This window comes from Microtus pennsylvanicus, chromosome 7, assembly GCF_037038515.1.
Source record: "Microtus pennsylvanicus isolate mMicPen1 chromosome 7, mMicPen1.hap1, whole genome shotgun sequence".
NCBI classification, from domain to species: domain Eukaryota; kingdom Metazoa; phylum Chordata; class Mammalia; order Rodentia; family Cricetidae; genus Microtus; species Microtus pennsylvanicus.
In genome coordinates, this window is record NC_134585.1 from 78,115,656 (window position 1) to 78,137,902 (window position 22,247).

A 22,247-nucleotide genomic window follows, 5' to 3' on the forward strand; every position below is an offset into this window, starting at 1 on the left:
GTACCTATTTTCTTAGGAGAAGCCCCTAGTAGAATATAGATGTTCCAGATTAATGCTGGCTGCTTCACATGGATTGCATAACATATGGATAACAAATATTTCTTCACAGAAACTCAAGCACCGAAAGAAAAAAAATACATTCTGTTTGAATCAGGAAATCATTTCTAGGCACTCAGTTCTCTGACAAGTAAGTCTACACTCCTCTCCTCTCCTCTCCTCCCCTCCCCTCCCCTCCCCTCCTCTTCTCTCCTCTCCTTTCCTCTCCTCTTCTCTCCTCTCCTCTCCTCCACTTCTTTCCTCTCCTCTCCCTCCCCTCATCTCCTCCCCTCCTTTCCTCTCTTTCCCCCTTCCTTTCAATTCCCTTCTTTTCTCTTTTTTACCTGTCTCTCCTCTTCCCTTCCTTCTCTCTTCCCCTCTTCCAGTTTCTGTTCTATTTATTCTCTAACTCTTCCTTTTCCTCATTCTCTTTATTCTTCAAATTTAAAAGCAGGAAGAAAAAGGGAAAATATGAAAGTGTGCATGAATCAAAAGCACATGTTTTGATCCTTTACACTTTAGCTCTCTTGGTCTTTCCTTTCTAGTTTTAGTCCTTCAACTTTTTCTTATGTTTTGTTAATCTCCAAATCCATGAGAGAAAAGCCAGTTCCATAATTTTGAGGTAAACTTGAAGCAAGATTTAATTAATACTGGCCAGGTAGTATTACTGAACAGGTCCACCATCCCTGGGTTTTCAGGGAATGGCCGTGAGTCATAGTTTGTGGGGGTTTAAAAAAACAAAACCCATAATTCATTGCATTTCTCATCAGGTCAAATCAGGGAGAAGCATATGTCCTGACATAGCTCCTGCCTACATGTGATGAAGCACATCCAGTGTAGTTGGTTAAAATAAACTTGTTTAGGTGAGTGAAAACATGTGGCTTGTTATTTCCCAAGAACTACAGCTCACAGCATTCCAGGAAGTTACTTTGTCCTTGGCCAGGTGGGGTTCACAGGTTGACTTTGACTCTAACAATTATTCTTTACTCTTGCTATTCCTCCTCAACAACCAACAAATAAGGCCCTTACAACATCCTTTAATTCTGGAGAATATTATAAAATCATGTTATTTATTTCTTCCCTTTCCTCTCTCCAAACCTTCCTATATACTCCTTTTTGATGTTTTTAAAATTCAAGTCCTCTTTTTTAATGACTGTTGTTACATGAAAATAGATAGATAGATAGATAGATAGATAGATAGATAGATAGATAGATAGATAGATAGATAGATAGATGATAGATATGTAGGTAGATAGATATCTTTATGTATATATTTATACATATATTTCTAAATATAACCTGTTCATTCACTATACTATTATTTACATATGTGTTTCTGAAGCTTTGAGACATCATATGATTCAAAAACAATTATAATCTTGCATTGTGACTCTTACAGATTCTGATCTGATAAAATAGCATCACAAAGTGGAAGAAAAAATAGCATTGGTATCCTTTATTGATTACTGAAATTAACTTGGTACAGATATGAAGTAAATTTTGAGAAAACAGGAAGCCTATGGCATGCATAGAGAAACAATATGAAGATAACTGAGAGGGTTGGAGTGGGGGATCAGCAGTGAGAAGACCCTGTTTTGTTCTCAGCACCCATGCCAGGCAGATCACAACTATTCTTGACTCCACTAGGGCACCCTTTTCAAGCCTGGAAGAGATTTGTGGTTAGTGTTCAAAATCACCTGTGATTCACCTCAATTTTTCTTTTTCCTTTAATATTTGTGCACAGGATTTCTTTATTCATAAATGGTAAAAAGAAATAATTTGCAAACAGAATTCACAAACACATGCCCACATGCAGACACACACACACAGACACACACAAAATTAAAAACAAAAATTAAACCATTTTTAAAAATTGAGTATAACTGAAAATGGCATCACAAAGAAATCCTTAATGTCTGTGCTGCTGGGGTTATACGTAGGAAGTGGTCTCCTGTGCCCATGTGTTGTAGAGTACTTCCCACTTTCTCTTCTATCAGGTTCAGTGTGTTCAGACTAATATTGAGGTCTTTAATCCATTTGGACTTGAGTTTTGTGCATGCTGATAGATATGGGTCTATTTTCATTCTTCTACAGATTGACATCCTGTTTTGCCAGCACAATTTGTTGAAGATGCTCTCTTTTTTTCATTGTATACTTTTAGCTCCTTTATCGAAAATGAGGTGTTCATAGGTTTGTGGGTTAAAGTCTGGGTCTTCGATTCCATTGGTCGACTTCTCTGTTTTTATGCCAATACCAAGCTGTTTTCAATACTGTAGCTCTGTAATAGAGTTTGAAGTCAGGGATGGTAATGCCTCCAGACGATCCTTTATTGTATAGGATTGTTTTGGCTATCCTGGGTTTTTTGTTTTTCAATATAAAGTTAATTATTGTCTTCTCCAGATCTGTGAAGAATTTTGATGAGATTTTGATGGGGATTGCATTGAATCTATAGATTGCTTTTGGTAGAGTTGCCATTTTTACTATGTTGATCCTCCCAATCCAAGAGTAAGGGAGATCCTTCCATTTTCTGGTGTCCTCTTCAATTTCTTTCTTCAAAGACTTAAAGTTCTTGTCAAATAGATCTTTCACTTCCTTGGTTAGAATTACCCCAAGATATTTTATGCTATTTGTGGCTATCATGAAAGGTGATGCTTCTCTGATTTCCCTCTCTGCTTCCTTATCCTTAGTGTATAGGGACTCAAGAACAATGGCAATAGGTTCTTGATCCTACTGCACGTACTGGCTTTGGGGGAGCCTAGGCACTTTGAATGCTCACCTTACTAGACCTAAATGGAGGTGGGTGGTCCTTGGACTTCCCACAGGGCAGGGAACCCTGATTGCTCTTCGGACTGACGAGGGAGGGGACTTGACTAGGGAAAAGGGAGGGAAATGGGAGGCGGTGGTGGGGAGGAGGCAGAAATCTTAAATAAATAAATAAATAAATAAATAAATAAATAAATAAATAAATAAATAAATAGAAAATAATGTACAAAAAATCTTTAAAAATATTTCTTTAGTAAGCATGCCAACACCATTGGGAGTAGTGGACAGGGACATGTCCCTGATGAATCCAGGAATCTCCTGAAGGACTTTTGTGCCAGGTCTGGTTTGAATTCTCATGGTAACTCTAAAACGACAAGGTAAGGCAGGAAAGCTAGTGCGACTTCACAGGAGCACATGTGTCAGTCGGTCTTTTGTCTTAAAAGCCATGGGTCAGGGCGCCAAGGCCAATGACCTGTTGTTTCAACAATTTCTCCAGGTTGTTCTGTTCCAGGTAGCAACAGAAGTCATGCATGGAAATGAGCAATATAAACTACTAATTGGTTTTCCTAACTTATTCTACTTTATTTCTATTTAGAAGGTTGGAAAAATTAAAACTAAAGGGCTGTGACATCACACAGTATTTCATGCCCAGAGATTTTATCGCTAAGACTTTTTAAATGATATATTTTATGTTATGTCTACGATAGCATGGTAACTTTGACAAAACTAACATGTGGAAATGGATTGGAGCAAGTCCCAAATGCTTCTCTAAAATGGTCACATTCTCTGTTTACATTTTCAAAGGACTGACATCCTTGTGTTTAGTTCTAGAAAACTACAACAGAGAGAAGTGGCTGATGGCCTGAGACATGCCTTTCAGGTTTTTATCAGAGCGTATACACTTCCTGTTACTCTGTATGAAATGACAGAATAACTGCACACTGGCTTAATGTTGCTTATCACAGTCTTTCATGGATGTGTAATTTAGTCTGCAGCTGAATGCCGTGAAAGGCCACGAAATAATTGGTATGCTCTAAAAAACCCATGGTCAGATGGACCCCAGCAATGGTGCCCCTGTGGGTACCAATGTTCTGTATTAGTTATTTTTCTTTCTGCTGCAACAAAATATTTAACAAAGGGAACTTGGAGAATAGAAGGTTTACTTTGGCTCTTGATTACAGGATACAGTCCACCACGGAGAAGATGTCATGGTGGCAGGAGTTTGAGGCTCCTGGCACCTTGCATCAGCAGCCAGGAAGCAGAGACAGATTCTGGAGTCCTGCCCAGCCTCCCCCCATATTCATTCTGAGATTCCTGCCAATGTAATGATACTGCCCACATTCAGTGTGAGTGCTCTAAACTCAATTAGCCAGTCTTGAAATCCTTTCACAGATGTGCCCAGAGGTTTGCCCCCCAGGGGATTCTAGACTTTGCCAAGTTGACAAACAATACTAACCATTATATCCAGGCAGAGACAAAGTTGACGGCAGTCTGTGGAAATTATGGAAAATCATTGTCATCAATAACTGAAAACTTCCTCTCAACTCACTGCCCACTAGAACCAGACACATATATTCACTAGCCAAATGCCTTAGGTGCTGTGCTGATGGTTAACCCACTCAGCGTTTCCACAGCAGCAGCCTTTAACAAGAAAAATACATGAAGTTTCCTTTTGCTGTGTGGTTTTTTAATTCCTCTGCCTGCCTCTAAGTCTCTATGAGATCCCAGTGGTGGCCAATCCCTCCCTTTCAGAATCTCTGAACAAACCAACACCCCTGTTCTTCTCTGTACGACCTCAGTTACTTGCAGTTTCCTCAGAAGTCCCACTGAGGCAATTAGCAGTCTGTTGCTATAGATCCTGGTCTGTAAGCAGTTGCTAATACCTTGTCTTACTGCTCAGTTTGTCCAGGATGTGATGTATGGTAAGACAATATCATCCCAAGCATGAAACTCCTGGTTCCATTACTCCCTCCTGGGAGGCGCCATGGACCTAAGCTTCAGTGCTTGATACATTTCTGAGTTAAGACTCTAGTCTGAATACATGGCTCACAATGCCCTTCATCATTATCAGTAAAAAATTTTAAACATTCCAAAAACATTCTGTATTCTTTCTTACTCTGCTTTGAAAGGAATTTTAGCAAAGCTGCAGCTAAGCCTACTGGTTTTGCTACTCTTGCAGAATGATGGACAAGAAGCTTAGATTGCTTCTGCTCATAGCTTTCATCCTCATGTGCATGCTTATTAGGCACTATACTGACTGAGCTACATCACCAGCGCTATAATACACACTTTGAATAAAGGAAAGTTTTGGTGTATGAGTCAACCTATCAACTCTAATTAGCTGAAGATTTCATTACCCAGATGTGATTTCCAGTGTCAAACAGTAAACTCTCCTGTTCTGCTACCCAAAAGGCATTGCCCACCTGTTAGCTGTAAAAAAAAAATCTTGATTTAGCCATCAGAACAGATGCAACTAATACTATAATGTAATTCTATCTCTTTCCAGTTAGAATCAACATTACAGAACAAATAACTAGCATGTGCTGGTGAATACTGGAAGAAAGGAGACAGAGTCAGAGAGAATCCATGTAGCCCAGCTGAAGCCAGACAGAACTTTACCTGGTAAGCCACAGCCACATGGTGATACACAGATTTCTAGAAATGAGTTAAATTAAGATATAAGAGTTAGCCAGAAATACGGTTAAGCTATTGACCAAACAGTATTGCAAATAATATGGTTTCTGAGTGATTATTTTGGGTCTGAGCAGCCAGGAATTAACTATCAGCCTTCTTACAACAAAGTACAAATTAAATAGATATTCTGAAACAATTACAGTGGGCTAATACTTTTTATTAACTTTTATAAGACATTTATCCTGAGAAACTTCAAGACATGATGCCACAGCAGGGAAATAAAAGGGGAAATAGAGGTAGGGTTTAGTTTTTGAGGGCTGTAGGGAAAAAATTAGAGTCCTCAGAGAATTGAAAAGGACTTCATTTTGAGAGTTAATTGAAAGTTGCCTGCTCTGTGATTGTAAATGCTATACTGTAGGAAAGAAGAAAAGATAAGATTGTAAAGGAGAAACATGTATAAGCTGGGGATGGTGCAGGTCAAGAAGACCTCTAAAAGACAGAAGGCAGAGCCTCTGTTCATACAGGCATTCTGCACAGAGGGAGACGTCCTCTGACATTGCCCAGGGGTCAGACAGGGACCTTAGCCTGGCGTTACAGGTGATTTTGAGTTGACATGAGTTGAGTTTAACAGCAGTTGCTTCAAATGCTGCGGATTCTCAGTCAGTGTACTCCTTTATAAAGGATTGCTTGGCAGAGCAGTTCAAAACTCAGATCTTCAGAGTATGGTGCAGCCCCCAGATGGTTTGCTATTCTTGAGGCTCTCCATCTCTTGATGAAGTTTCTTGCTCTCATTCTGGAATCCTTCATTGAGAAGTCGCTTCTGTTCCTAAAATGGAGATGGAGACTGAACTCAGACAGCTTCCCACATTTCACAGAGTGTCTCACAGACTCTCTGATAGTTATATTATTTTCTGGAGGAATTTTGGTGTTTTTCTTGAAGCCTTCTCTTTCTTTAACTTCCCTTTCCTTTCTCTTCCTCTTCCTCCTCTTCCTCCTTCTTCTTACTCTCTCTCTCTCCCTCAAGCTGATCAATTTTCTATGATTTCTCCAGCTTAAGAAATGTTGTCTAACAGTTGCTAAGACACCAGTGGCCCACAACTCTTCTGTGACTTAGTAAAATACATTTTTTTCTATAAAAGCAATAGCTTCTCTCTTCTTTCTTGCCTTATCTCTGGTTTGTGTTGTTTGAACTCTCAAACACATCTAAGGTGGGTATAAACCAAGTGAAAGGTTACTATTTGATTCAGAACCAGGGCAGTTATTCAATCAGGGGATTTAGTACATGTCCAAAATTTCAATAACACAGAGAGATGACAGAAATATACTGAAGCAACTGTGGTCTGCAGGCCTAGTGGGTTATTCTGGGATATCACTGAGACTCAGAACTGATATAGAGGAATTCATGAATAACAGGACAGCACTGTAATTTGAGTACTTAACCAATGTGCTTGAGTGGGTAGATGGTTAGGGACTCTCGCTATTCATTAGAATACACAAGGTCATATTAGGTGTGGCAGAAATGAAATGGGTTCCATTTAGTAAAGAAAATAAGCTGTATCTTGTATCATGTATTTTGATAAAATTGCAATGTCTTCATCTAGCACAAAATAAGAGACCTGAGTTGTTAAATGGAAATAAGTAGGAGACATGTAAGTAGCACTGAGTAATTCCTAGCCACTGTCTGTGAATATCCTAATAAAGGATTTCATCCACCCATAAGCAGCTCTTACTACTCACAGCTAGAGATAAGTCGTGAGGGAAGGGAAATGTATTACAGCATCTGAACTATTTATGGCATGGCAAGAGTCATAACCCAGGCTGACTTGAAGCAGTCATCCTCTTACCTCAGCCTGATAAGCTTATGTTTTGGTTTTCTTGTTTGATTTTCAGATTTATTTGTGTTAAGTGCATGAGTGATTTTGCGTGCGGTGTTTGTAAATGTACCACATATGTGCACTATCTGCAGAGGCCAGAGGAGGGACTAGGGTTATGGACTGTTGTAAGTCACTGTGCAGGGTGCTGATTCCCAGACCTGGGTCCTCTATAAGAGCAATAAGTGCTTTTAGCTGCTAAGCTGGGTTTTTTTTTTTTTTCAGTCCCCTGATGCTCTTATTTTTGATTGGCTCACAGGAACTTACTGAGAAGATATAACCAAGTACCTGAAGTTTGAGAGATATAATTTTGTCCTGCTCTCTTATTAACTGTTCCCGTTCCTGCTGCATCTTCAAAGTCAACTGCTTCACATGCTCCTGGTAACTCTCTTCCTTCTGCTGCATCATCAGCTCATACTTCTTTTGCTTCTCTTCTAAGTCTCTGTTGGCAGCTTCAGCAGCTTCCGCCTTTATTCGTTCCACTGAGAAGAAAAAGCACAGAATCCAAACACTAAATTTTATGACTCTTTTCTCCTCTATCTTGGAATTCCCACCTTGCTCTATTCTGCCCTGCCAGAGGCCTAAAGCAGCTTCTTTATTGACCAAAGATAACAACACATTCACAGCATACAGAGGGGAACCCCACATCACATGGACCACTACTGCTAAATGTGGCAAGAGTTTCCAAGCACCGAAGTTTCTTCAGCAATTCTCACCTTCAATCTCCTTTGCTGCTTCTGTGAGTGACTGATCCGCCTTTAGAAGTGTTTCAGCCACATCGTCCTTGGAGTCAAAGTACCTTTTCAACATCTTTTCTGCCTGGTAGTATAGAATAAGTTGAAGACAAGCCAATGTGTCTATTAACTGACATTCGTGTTACCATTTAAGTAGCAATTCAAATAGCTTCTTATGTTTAATGAACCTAAAACTGACTTAGAGACCCCTCCCCAAATCCTAAACTTTCCATAGCCCCATCTTTTAGCAACTAGTAAATCTTTTAAACTAGTTGGATCTTTGATCTCTTTTCTTGGTTGCTTCACATTATGTGACGATGAGCTGATTGATCATGTTGGCTCTAGATTCAAACATTACAACCTCAGTCTTTTGCTTGTCATCTGTGGCATCTAAATCTCACAGCTCCAAGTCTTGCTTCCTGACTGCTGCAGATGATTCAACTCACAGTAGCCAGAATTTTGCCATGTTTTGTTAAGAACAGTCCTATTATTCCAATGCTCTAAGAATGAGCAACAAGCAGTTTTCAGTGTCCTTCAAGATTCACCTTGTCTGGATTGTGACATTTTTCACCTCTTGTTAATCTTTGCTCACCATCTCCCAGAGCATCAGGTTTCTTGTTGACCCTCAAATACACATAATTTACTCTTATGAACTTGTTCTGTTGCTTGAAATTTCCTACCTCTACATAGCCACTTGTCTTTCTCTCTAGTTTCTTTAACCACTTTGCTAAATCTTTACCTCATAGTTTATCAAAATAGTAAAATACAGTATCTCTTGTAAGTCTGGAATGTCCATAGGATTAAATTCTTATGAAAGGTATACAATCAGAAAAGTGTCATGGTGTGCCTTAGAAATTTTCAAAGGAGTTGATGTGCTATTCTTTTGTCCTTTTGTTGCTTCTCTTTGTTTCAAGGTATAAATTTGAAGTAAATCCTGACTCTCTAACTGCTATCTCAGAGCATGAATGCAGCTCATAGATAGAGTCCCTGGACTAATGTTCTAGAGAGCAAAGGAAGAGACTGGGAATAAGTAGGTGGCGGAGCCACCACAGCAGCCCTGAGGTCTTCCTGTGTGACTCATTGTCCAGAAGAAAAAAAGAAATATTCAGCCATTTAAAAGACATTGATGTTTGTAAGTAATTCAAAGTCAAACCTAATCTTAAACTTTATTATTAGCACGGAGCAGTCTGGAACTGAGGGATACAGATGATACTAGCTGGCATTGCATTCAAGAGTTACTGGTCCTTAGCTGTGTGATCTTAAGTGAGTCTTGTCCTTCGCTCTGCCTCATTTCTGTTTCTCTTTATGACATATTGATAATGCATGGTTTATGTGAGGATGTAAGAATTACGAGAAGAAACCTCTATGTGCTGACAGCTAAAGGTCATTTGTCCAAGTACTTTGAATGACCATAACTTTTAACTAGTTTTCCTTTTTCGTTTATCCTCTTGTCTCTAGCAACCTGAGCAGCCCTTGTCACACAAAGCCAAATAAATCAATGAACGAATTCCGCAAAAATTCCTGAGATATCCTGTTGTGCTTCCAAGCAGAAAGATGCTATCTGTCTCCTGTTTTGCTCTCTGCCAAGATGGATGTAAGACAAGGGCACTCTCCTGCAACACCATGGCACCTTCCTTGCTCTCATTAGCATTCAATAGAGATTCCTCACGAAGCACCTTCGCAGGGTACCAACTACTGGCTTTACCTGCAGCCCCTTCCCAGGAATCTGGTTATACTTTTTCTCCAGCTCTTGCTTCTTTTGAAGAAAGAGGTAGTAACCTCCTGGTTTAGAAAATGTCCCCTCTTTTACTTCTTTTTCCAGAGGTCCAAAAATATCCTCCAGCAAATCTGAGCAACGAGCTGATGACACGTCCATGTTCTTCTTAATAAAGGCCTCTAGCTTGGCGTCCAGCAGGGCCTGGGTAAGAAGAAAATCACACAGATGGTTGAGAGGAGGAAGATAACACAAGAGACCACTGGAGAATGTCAAAATGGGGTCATGCTCTTCACTTCATTGTGAGATCCAAGGTATTCCTGAGGAAGGTGCTGGCTACAGAAATTGACACTTCCTATTTTGCTTCCTAGAGGCCTTCTCCCCTTTCTCGTGCTTCAGAGATATTCTCAGAGCACAGACACTGTTTCACAGGAAGCCTCTGTCTACTGAAGTCACTAATTAAAGAAGCATGTCAGATTATAAAAATTAGACCTAGGCCAGCCTGTGTAGATTTCCTGAACCCACCATTTTGTGGCTTCATGAACATGTCATTAGTATACTAAGGTGTACTAAGGTTTCCTTGTCTATAAGGATGGGGTAACACCACCAATCCCAGACATTTCTTTTCAGACTGTATGAGCTGATACAGAATACTCAGCCCAGAGGCTCTATAAAAACACTCAGTAAAGGGTAATTGACTATGTAATGTTTCCCTATATTTTCTCACCATACAGCCAATGAAAGTATTGAAGATGACATGATGAGTTTTCTGTGTTTGGAAAGGATAACAGAAGAGCTAGCTCTCCATATGACATCAAACAAGCAACTAAATATTAACTCCTGTATTTCCTTTGTGTTGGAGAGTACTCAATTGCTTGTTTACATAGACTACCCTGTTTTGTCAGAACCTCTGAATGAAACCACTTGTCCTTTGTGGAATCCAGCCTTGATAATCTGAGAAGCATTGCCACTGATCAAATGGCAAAGCGTTTGTAAACATTCTTACAATTGGTTTGTCATTACGAGTGGGGAGCATAAAAGCAGTGTATTCCTGAACAATAAAAACTAGGTTAGAAGTGAGTATGATTAAAAACACATTATGTTTAAATTTCTCAGAGAATAAAAATGTTATATTATGTAAAAGTAAATGAAATAATCCTTTGTAAATGCAAAGTTTGTGTAATTAATTCCCTCAGTGACTGAGATTATTGTTTCCAGAGTGGGGAAACTAACAAAAATGGCATGTGTGTAGGTGTGTGTGTGTGTGTGTGCAAAATGTGACTAGTTATAGTGCCATGCTTTTTTATCAAAGTCCAGAAGAATCTAGTCTTTCAATAACCATTGCAAATCTCTGCATATCATGGGGTATCACTGAACAATGCTCATCCCAGAAAAGGCCCATGTTTTTCTTTGTTTTATGATTTGGGGTACCACACATACCCCTAATTCCTTCTGGAACTTTTGGTCTACATCCTTGAAAGAATTCTTTATGAAGACCTCAATGGCCTCACTCTCAATAGGCCTCTGCAGGTCCAGCAGCTCCTGGAGGGATTCTGTGGGCAGCTGGACCTTATGATTCATCTGTTCTTCATAGTGCTCAATGGCCTTTTGCACTGCAGCTGAGTTCTCTATCTGGGCCAAAGTCAGGACGGCATTTTCCATGCAGGGTAGTTCTCCACTGCGGATGGCGTTGACATAGGTCAGCACCAGGCTCTGTAGGCCTGTTACAAAAGTCAAGAAAATGGCTGTCATTTGGTAGAAAAAGCACTGTACAGTTTTCAGGATTCTCTGAGAAACAAGAACAGCATAATAATTTATAAACCTTAAGATCCAGAGGATATTAAATCCTCTTTTTCACTCTTCTTCATTTGTTTCAAAGTTAGACATTTGATTGAGTAACTTCTAGCATTGGGAGAGAAAAGTTATGATACCAAACCTTGTTTCTTTATTACCCTTTCCTCTTTCTTCTCACTCCGTTTTTTCCCTCTCATTCATTTACCCTTTTATTCTTTATTGATTTTTTAATAGCCAAAGTAACAGTTTTGCTTTTGATGCCAGTTTTTTTGTAGTTGTTTTTAAAATGGTTCATCATTCTAGTCCTTTCTCTAGTCTGTATAAAGGTAACATCCCGGACACTCCTCCACAGAGATGTAAGTAGATAAGCAAAATATCTAGGTTTGCTCATAGTTTGTTGATTGATTGAAAGCATCACACTCCAGTATTCTACCCTGCTCCTTGATAGCACAACGATGTGTTGTATGCAGAATACTCCAGAGAGTATGGCATGTAAACCAGAAAACTTTACTTTGTCCTCCAAAGTTCCTGCCTGCCAAATCCTCCATAGAACTTAGAACCAATTGAAATTTCTGGAAATCATGTTCCTGTCTTTTCAGGATATCACCATTGCAGACCTTTCCAGTGGGGGACTCTCCCATCCACTGTCTTCTTTTAGCCTGACTCTTACTTTCTTGAAGTCAGAAAGTTGTGTGCTCCTTTGGGCCTCCGTCTGTTGCACTGCTACCTCGAGCATTACCGTCTGTCCTTCTGGGTAACTGCTACCCATTTCTAACTTCTCACCTCACTGAGTTTATGAAACTAAAGTGTTCTCTGACTCCCTGGACTCAGATCCCACTTGCATAGACCTCTTGTTACCATGTAGCAACTCCTTATGTTTTATTAATTATATGAATTATTATTTATCACTATGAATTTTGGGGTTTCTTGTTTGTTTCCTTTTATGTATCCTTTTATCATGCTGTGCAGGAAGGAGGATGGAAACCACATCTCTTTACCCCTCATTAAACACAATAGTTAGATTTTTAATATCACTACTAAACATTTTTCTGTACATGAAAGTTTGAAGTAGCAAACTCCACAAATATGGTATTTTCACTTTCCTGACTTTTAATATTTTTTAAGTGGAGATCATGAGTGATAGGAATAAACCTCTAGGGTTGGATTAGATTCTAGTTCGTTTCTCTTTTTCCTTTTTGCTATTACAGATATGAGATGGTGAGAAATGGCTTTAGTTCCCAAGTAAATTCCATCATGCGATAAACACACCACATTTTCAATGACAGCATCACTTAGTATCCTACAATGAGCAGAAGAGAAGTTCAGGTAGAAAGTAGAGGAGGTGACTTACGTGGCCCATTGACTATGATGCCACCAGACAGAGTCTTGACATCAGAAGAGCAGAAGATGTATGAGGTGAATTCTCTAACTTGTTCTACAAATTCTTCACTCAGATCTTCCTCTTTCATTGTCTCTAGTTTGGAAAGATACTTCCTCTGAGCAGGCCTGTCGAAGACGAAGCACTTCCTCTTTGGAAAGAACTTCCTGATGCACAGCCGAGGCTCATTAAAGCTTTTAATTTTGTCATCAGATCCTGAAAAATTGAAAATTAGATATAGTAAAACTTCAAATGAATTACTTCAATGTATGATACTTCCAATTCCATAACTTCCACAAAGCCTATGTAAGCTGAAAAACACCTAATACAGACAAGTGATACAAACTTAAAGGAAAGAGAAAGGAAACATCCTTTCGCTAAGAAGCAGCAGCTTGTGAAATTTCAAATGGAGTTCAAATGATTCAGGGAAGCTGTGTTTCATTTCCTGTGACAACTGTCAGGATAACAAATTTATAAAATCAAGACCTTGGTCAACCAAGCAGAAACGGCATTTATGAAATTGTTTTCTCTTCGTATCAGAACATTCCACCAAACTCGGGTACCTTTTTTCAGGGTCAGTGAGTGTTCCAGGTATTCATCAGCGGTGATAGGTTTTCCATTAGCTTCCAGCTCCAGGGAGAAATCTCTCAGTGCCCACACAAAGATTGGGAAGAAACCTACAAAGTTAGCCGAGTCGTCCACCCCACTCTGCTCAGGCGATGACTTTGACTTGATAAGATCAGTCAGCTCTGTAACATAGCTGAGATGTTAAATTAAGAAAACTATAAAAGCAACTTCAGCATTTTTGTGATAAACACTTTGCCAGTGCCTCCCCAAATTAATGTTTTGTTTTTGTTTTTAGCTGTATTGGTTAGTTTTTGTCTACTTGACACAAATGGAGATTCCTCAACTGAGGAATTACCTCTTTCAGTCAGGCCTGTGGATATGCCTGTGGGGACATTTTTTTTCAATTACTAATTGATGCAAGAAACCACAGTGTGTGGTGCAATCCCTAGACATGTGGTCTCTGACTGTATAAGAAAAGTAGCCAAGCAAGCCACAAGAAGCAAGACAGTAAGCAGAGGTCCTTCTCTGCCTCTGCTCTGGTCTCTGCCTCTCAAATTCTGTTTTGATTTCCCTTGATGCTAGACCGTAACCTGTAAACCAAACAAATTCTTTCATCACCAAGTTGCATTGGGTTATAATGTTCACCACAGCAACAGAAAGAAAACTAGGACATTAGCTCATTCATTCACAGAATCCAGCCATTTGCAAACATCTAGTGAACCTCTGCTGTGAATCAGGCACAGCCCCAGGGAATAATTTTTAAAATAAATGAAAGGATTCTACCATCATAGGGCTTACAATGTAGCAGATGAATATTAAAAAACAAGTAAATAAAAATTTTAAATTCTCAGATATTTACTACCATTTTTGATGCAGCAAAAGGCCTTAGCCGAAAATACTAGAGAATAACTGTCTATGTCTAGTTACTCAGAGAACTTCGTGTGCTTTCTAAAGTCCTTGACTAGCAGAAATCTACAAGAATTAGAAGAGTCATTTGTGAAAGCTCGAGTGGAGAGGCTCGAGAGATTGCTCAGTGGTTAGAAGCAGTTACTGTTCCTGCAAGGGACACGAGTTCAGTTCCCTGGTTCAAGTTTCAAGAAATATGATACCTCAGGTTTTAGCAGGCGCCTCATTTGCACAAAAATGCACAAATAATACCTTTGAAACTTCTACTTGGAGAACATTCCAGGTAGTTGCCAGAAATCCTTTGATATAAAAATATGAGTGTAACTGACATGTATGTGTATGGACTTCGGTATATAGGGTACAAGTGCTAAAGAAATAACTGCCGGAACAGGCAAGTTTTGAAGGCCAAAGTAGGAAGTTTCAAGTATGTTTTCTACTGAGTAGAAAGCTAGTGATGGATTTTGAGCGTAGAGGAGACAGATATGATAATATTTCAAAAGATCACACTTCTGAGACTCCAAAAGGAGTCAAGACTGTCAGGGAAGAGCAGCTTGGTCTTTGAGACAGAACAAGCAAAGCTCAGACAAGAGACAATGGAGACAAGATGAGGAGGTTGGTCTAAGGAAGCAGTTTTGCTGATGGAGTTTAAAACACGTGAACTAATACTTTCTAGAATACAAGTGAAAAGATCAAGGTGATTTCTAATGTTTTGATCATAGCAACTTTGTGGAACAATTGGGAACGGTTGGGGAAATGCTTTTGTAAATTTTGAGATTAAATTATCTCTTAAAGATCTATATGATGATATAAACATTTGAAGTTAGTCACAGCTGTAAATAAATATTTGATGGTCACTGGAACACAGGTGCACAGAAGCCCTTCAGACAGAATGACATTGCCTAGAGAATGAGAAGTGCCGTAACTAGTAAGGTGCACTATTCAGAGTCCACACAGGCAATGGAATAGTTTGCCAGAGAGGAAAGTAGAATATTAGGAATTTTGAAATTCTAGACGCAAGAACCTAGTGGCTCGGAAGAGGAAAGAATTGACATTTGAAATGCTGCTGCGAGATGAGATAATATGACTTCTGAATGAGCACAGTGATATGAGAAAGAATACTGCATGACACGCGAAGTTAAGCTCATAAAAATTCTTGCAGCACTGATAATGACATGGGTGGGTACTGAGAAGGTAGGGGCTAAGGACACAAGGAAAAAGAACTGGGGGAGAATAGTGGAAACCCGTGTCTATTGGTTACCAGTCTCCAAACAGTAGGGGTTAACATATTCAGCAAAATAAGGCTGTGTGGACTGAAGGATTGATAAAAGACTACAAAGAACGGTGATGTGGTCTGAGAGCCCTGGTTTCAAAGAAGGTCATCTTTCCAATGAACAAGTGACTGAGAGCTGATTGGAGAAACAGAGAAGACTGACACTGGAGGTACAGACTAAAAAGCAATCACTATCTCAGATTATGAGTTTGTGAAGCAGCGCAATAGCATAAGCACAAGCAAGCACATGAAAACTCATGATGAGTAAGCAAAATTGGCCAAGGCAACTGGTAAGAGGATCAAAGGCAGGGTAAGTAATGACTTGCGCTCCTAGCCCATCACAACACACCGGCAGTGAGAGCCAGGTTCAAAAGGACCACCCAGAAACATTCCTGCAACAGCTTAATTTTCTTAACCCCATAAAAAAAAACCCAAAACCTGTTTACAATAAAGAGCTTCTGTATTGGAGTCTTCTAGGTCTGTGTCATCGCCTCCGCATCTTCTCACCCACCTAACCCCCCAATGGTGAACGCACAATAGGCAGCAGCAACAAGCCTGCAAAAACTATGAGTTTGCAGGATAAATATTACCGATAGCATTCTGTGGGAAGTCAGGAGATAGGTAACATTTAGAGATAATGATAATAGTGATTATTGAGTACATGGGTTCTAAATCATGTTGAGGATTTGGACAAATGCAGAATATTGACCTATTAGTGATGTTCTCAACAATGTACCGCAGGCAATGGGTGACTTAATAAGTCTGAACTTGTAGTGAAAACAGGCAAAAATCACATGATAAGTATAAAAGAATTGGTTAATGACTTAGAATTAGTAAGGTTTTTGCCTGCCTGTCTACCTGATGAAATAATTAAGCTGCTCTTCCTAGGTTTAGTACTTTTCTAGACCACACCCAAAGGATACTGCAGTTGGTCCATGGCCTGCTGGTTGATGGTTCCTATGCTGTTGTAGATGAAGGTGCTGCTGAGGAGGACCGCCAACGCAAAGATCCAGCAGTCATTCTGGTTGTCTCCCTACAGGCCAATGAGTGAAGAAGAGTAACTAAGAAACTTTCCATCAACTCACGTAGCCAAAGATGAATCTTTGTTGTATCCCATTAGCTATGGCATCAAGAGTAAGTCGTTTCTACTACATAATAACTTTTTATCTGTGTGATGATTTTATGAATATTCAATTCGTGCCAGTTTAGATTTTAGTAACTGATCACCATTATGACCTTTAAGTGTGAGTGACCTTCACGCATTCATACACATGGATGTATATCATCTTATTTAAACTGGCAACGCTAAGCTTTATTTACCGGACATACTCTGTATGGTAAGGGGCATTTTAGCACTAGTGTTAGCACTAGTGGAAGTAAGGTCCTTCAATAAGAGTTTTATTGGTCTCAATAAAACTTGGGAAGAGTAACAGATGATTCTCCCTGAACAAAGAATTGTTGCAGATCTTACATTGTTGTTCTATTACTGGAAGTCCTTTGTAAAAGTGGCCATTCTTTTAAAATATATTTTATTAATTTTTTGAAAATTTCTAACATTGTATTTTTATTAGGGTTCCACATTGAATAGCCAGTCATGTTTATAATGTGCACAGGCAAGTTCATGATATCATTAGCAGTTTCAACCAAAATATTTGGTGTAGAAATAAAAGACTAAAATATCATTATCTATCATTATTATAATATCATCTAAATGCTGATTCATTATTCTTGGTTCTTAGAACAACTTGAAGAATAGAACATTCATTTAATTATTTAGAAGCATATATCCAGGAGTGAAATGGGTTCTTCAAGCTGAGCTATTGACCAGCTACAAGCAGAATCTGAAAGACTTATTTTTACCTTCTCAACATCTTCAAGGCCCTCAGTGTCAAGCAGAACTAGAGTGTGTCCTGGTTTCTGGGGATGAGGCACACACCACATCCAGATGCCCTTGGTGTGAGACTGCACTGTGGAGCCCAGAGAGAAGCCTGCAAAGCAGAATGGGCATGGGATGGAGAGGGGAGTACGTAACGGTGCTTTTGGTGTTGAGTTACACTTGAAAGAGTAAAACAACTTCAAATATTGATTTTAATTACTATCCCAGAAATAGAATACTGATCAATGCATTCATTCCTTACAGTTAGACACTTACTCCTCCTATGTGGACAGTCTAATAAACGTTTTTTAATTCATCATTAAGGAAGTTAACTTTCTCAATAAATGTATTTGTTCTTTCTCTAAAATATACATTTAACTTTAAATTTGGAAACAAAGGTGCTGTTTAAAAACCAGTGAGTAGCGATAATTCATCAAAGAGAAATTGCACTAGTGGATAGACATTATCCTTTCAACATTCTTCCCTCTTTCTGACATTCTTTCCCCACATTTGCTTTTAAAAGTCGGGCTACATGGGTGGACAGAAGGGACCCAGCACAGCTGTGTTGGTTTCACCCACCTGCATTCTTCCCAGCCAGCTTGTTCATCAGGTAGGATTTGCCTGTGCGGTAGAAACCCACAATGGCCACCACCACCACTGGCTGCTTGATGGCAGACAGATAACCCAGAGCCTCCGGGTTGACCACAAGCTGCTCCTCAGTGTTCTCAATGAGACATATGGGTTTCGGCATGTGGATGTCTGAGGCCATGTCTAGCGTGTTCTTTTGTCTCTAAGGAGAAGATAATTGGACAGCCATTTCTTGTCAATGGGAAGAATAAAACAGTATGTGCTAAAATTTTCCACCTTTGAAATGTGTTCTTTGCACACTTCTAAAGGTTTTGGGTTGTCCTATATGCTAGACACTACTTTCATTTAAATACAAACAATCGAGGTCCACAGATAACCAGAAAAGTTATATATAAAGTGGGTTCAAATGGCTGAATATGCCATTTCTCCATCTTTTTCCAATGCTAGTATCTTACATAGCCTCAGTGGAGTGACTGACTAGGCTTTCAGCATTTCTATAACATCCTTTCTAAAGCTGCATACCTTATACATCCTCCTTTTCTTAAATAAGATTTTGATGGTGTCCTTTTTCTGCTTTATGATGTGATCCAGGATCCCTCCCTAATCCTCACATCTCTTTACCTTCCCCTCATCTTCAGTAGATCCTTGTTCTTTCTTTATCCTTCATTACTTTAGATCCTAGAAGAGTGTATCACATTTATAATGTGAAGTATTTTCAGTGATATTTTTAGTTGTTTTATAATGATAGTATGAAATTATATTGGTACACACTGGGCAAAAAGGTTACAAGTCTGATATTCTGTGATCTTCATTGATCAAATTAAAGATTAGTGACGCTGACATGCTGACATGACTTGCTCTGAAAATACTCTTTTGAATATGGTCTCTTGGTTAAGGTGCTACCTGCCAAGAACTATTTACTAGTTTGCATTTAAACGCACTATTTGAATAGAAGATAAATATTTTGGGAAAATGTCTAAGATTTTAGTTACCCAAGAAATACAAGTTCAAAATGCATCAAGGTTCCCGTCTCTCCCTAAGAATGTGTAGCCTAAAGAAGACAAATAACAAGTGTTTCCAGGGGTGTGAGAAAGAGAACCCTTATGCATTGCTGGTGGGAATATAACGTGGTGCAGCCACAGTAGAAAGCAGTATGGGAGTGTGTCCAAAAATTTAGAACTATCAAATGACCAGATATCACTCCTGGGTATGTATGTATGTATGCATGTACGTATATATGCCTACACCTACATGTATATAAATATATGTGCATGTGTCTAAAGGATTGTAAGACAAAGATACTTGCATCTTCATTTTATTGCTACACTGTGGAACCAGCCTAGCTGTCCATCAGCAGATAAATGGAAAACTGAAGCATAGTACATATACCCAGCAGAGTTTTATTCAGCCATAAGAAAGGATGATGTTATATCATGTGCAGGAATCATGGATGGAACTGGAGATCACCATGTTAACCAAAATTACCCAGACTCAGCAAAAGAAACATTGTATATTTTCTCTTACACATGAAATGTAAATTTAAATATATAGTTAAATGCATATTTATAAATATGTGTTCAGACACATAGAAAGTGAGAACAGCAAGAATGAGAAAGGAGGAATAATTCCAAAGAGAAGAGAGAGATAGTAATGGATGAAAAAAGGGAAAAAACATGACAAGAGAAACAAAGACAGACTATCACACATTTTACTCTTAAATGCATGTGTATGTTCATACACACATATACACCATTTTGTAAAAGCTTGATAGGAACTATTTGGGGACAGGAAAGGCACCAGAGAATTGAGGATAGGAGTGATATGGTATATTTAGGGGGCAAATATGGATGAAACATTAAAATATATTGGTTTAAATGTCCCAGTGAAGCTCATTACATTGTACACTAATTGAAATAGTTTTTTTTTTAAGTGTGAAAGCAAAAACAAAGTGAAAATTTTGAAGTTTCCATTTGGAGAGACTCTAAGACTCAGCACATGTAATTTTATTATACTTCATGGGCTTTAGTCTTTATTTTTAGCATTTACTAATAATGCATACTTAAAAAATAAAACCAGTATAATGTTTGCTTAAGATGACCGTCTACTCTTATCATGCCACATACTTATTAATTGGAGGTCTACAGAGATTAGGAGTATTGCTACTGTCAATCACTCATTCATTCATTTGGCTACATCAGTACGAACTCCTAGGTATTTATTTTATTCTATGTGCCTTTGAACATTGTATGATTGTATGATCCTTCTTTATTTTATTGATTGGTTTATCCCCTTTGTTCACTGAGCCTCTTTCATCTGTATCCTGTGTTTGGCTGTCAGACTTCCATCACATCCCCAGTGCTGCGGTACTTTCCCCCGCCACAGATTCTTCCAGAGACACCTCACATTTTTCCTGTGTTGCCTTAGAGTTGAGCATTCCTCCTAAAGTTTTGGTTCCTTTCAATGCACGGTGGTACTTATAACAAAAATATACATGGAGTACAGTCATTGCTTCAAGGTGAAAGAGTATCTTCTGAAACATGATAGGGTCTTTGAACTCATGAAGTCAGAGTAGCTGTGGTTGCTTATAGAAAAACCTACATAAAGCCAGGCAGTGGTAGCACTTGCCTTTAGTCTTAGCCCTTGGGAAAAAGAGGCAGGCAGATCTCTGAGTTGGAAACCAGCCTGGACTACAGAATGAATTCCAGGACAATTTGACCTACATAAAAAAATCCCTGCCTCAATAAACAACAACAAAAGAAAAGAAAGAAAGAAACCTGCATAAAATTCAGCAGCCAAAATTCTATTATGGATGGGTAAGAGGCTCAGGGAGTCCCATGGTGTACTTTAGGCGCTGTTGGCATTGATGACTGACTGCTAAGGGAGAGATGGTTAGTTTTCTTCTGTGATGTGGCCCTGGTAATTTACCCAAACTCCAGTAGATGGCTTTATGCACATGCCCAAATGACCCACAATAACCTGACTCAATGAGGACAGGAATTTTTAAAGTGAAAAGAGCTGGGGGCTGGGGTGGAGGAGATGGAGGAAAAAATAGGGAATACATACAATCAAAAACACACTACATATATGAAATTTTCAAAGAGTAAATACACACATACATATTTTAAAAATATACAATGGTTTTATAATTTCCTTAACTATCACTGGGAGAATTGTCTCTTTTTACAAACTCCAAGCAGTCTTACTTACTTTACCCATAGGCAGACATCGGCGACAAGTAAAGGGATTTTTACCTGAGTTTCACTAGACAATAAAGATGATCTACAATCGTCCCACGAATGCAGTATCAATCTTCAAAGACTTATACATACCCTCTCCGTGGACTCTCCCTTACCAGGGCCTATTTAACTCTACATAGTAGAGACCTTGGCTCTAACAATAAAACTACCTCTGTCAACCAACCCTGCTTTCAAGTGATCTCCTGTTCCACTCACGCCTGTCTAGGTTTCAGCCTCCCTTAAAGAGGTCTTTTGAGGGCAATGCAGCAATCTGGTACAGGATTTCCCACTACCACCTCTGTCTTACCTGAAGCAAAATCCTTTAGTGCTAAAGAAAGCTGCCTGTGTGAAGTGTCGAATGCTGTCTGCTTTGCTTGTGAGTCTGGTTGCTGAGCCCTCTGTCCCCTCTCACAGTTGCTGTGACACCTCTGCCCTCTGCAATAGCCTAAGAAGTTCTGGGGTTTTCAGCAGAGAATTTATGGTTCAGCAGTGTTTAGAAGATGAAAGTGAAAGTAAAAAAATAACACTGAACAGGAAAAATAACTCAACCACTTACAGGAATGAAGGGCGTGCTAATAGGATGCCTTTAGGGGGTTTCTCACCTAGAGACTTACAAATGATACAGTTTAACTCCAAAGTTTCTGTGGATGTTTAGAAACCTAAGGTGATGCATGTATTGAAGAAGGCATGGTTTTGAAGTCACTCACTCTTACCTTCCTGTCCTCTTTGGTCCATTAGTGTTTGTTTTGTGAAGCTGCCCACCCCACTGAGCTGCCCAAAGGCAATAAGAGATTGTGCAATTCAGAGTCGGACACGAATTTGTTTAGAAACCTTCTCTATACTGCAAAAGAATAGAGAAGAAAAGAAATAAAAAGGTGGA

General features: G+C 39.1%; 1 protein-coding gene across 1 annotated transcript; it reads right to left on the minus strand.

Annotated features, from left to right (window-relative positions):
- Positions 1 to 5,629: 5,629 nt before the first annotated feature.
- Positions 5,630 to 21,822, minus strand: LOC142854848 (guanylate-binding protein 2-like). The gene is made up of 11 exons (XM_075981200.1): positions 21,675 to 21,822; positions 18,123 to 18,333; positions 17,528 to 17,655; positions 16,591 to 16,700; positions 13,488 to 13,684; positions 12,898 to 13,140; positions 11,193 to 11,473; positions 9,744 to 9,956; positions 8,021 to 8,123; positions 7,593 to 7,786; positions 5,630 to 6,259 (listed from the first exon to the last, which is right to left on the minus strand). Exons 2-11 carry the CDS (start codon positions 18,310 to 18,312, stop codon positions 6,149 to 6,151), a joined length of 1,770 nt encoding a protein of 589 aa, XP_075837315.1. The 5' UTR covers positions 18,313 to 18,333; positions 21,675 to 21,822; the 3' UTR covers positions 5,630 to 6,148.
- Positions 21,823 to 22,247: the final 425 nt, after the last annotated feature.

Excerpts from the sequence above, each read along its gene's own strand:
- LOC142854848 (XM_075981200.1), bottom strand. The coding sequence starts at position 18,312 with ATGGCCTCAGACATCCACATGCCGAAACCCATATGTCTCATTGAGAAC. Across the intron at positions 13,685-16,590 it reads CAGGCCATGGACCAACTGCA|CTATGTTACAGAGCTGACTG; the intron begins GTATCCTTTGGG and ends TTAACATCTCAG. Across the intron at positions 9,957-11,192 it reads AGTTCCAGAAGGAATTAGGG|GCCCTGCTGGACGCCAAGCT; the intron begins GTATGTGTGGTA and ends CTTCTTACCCAG.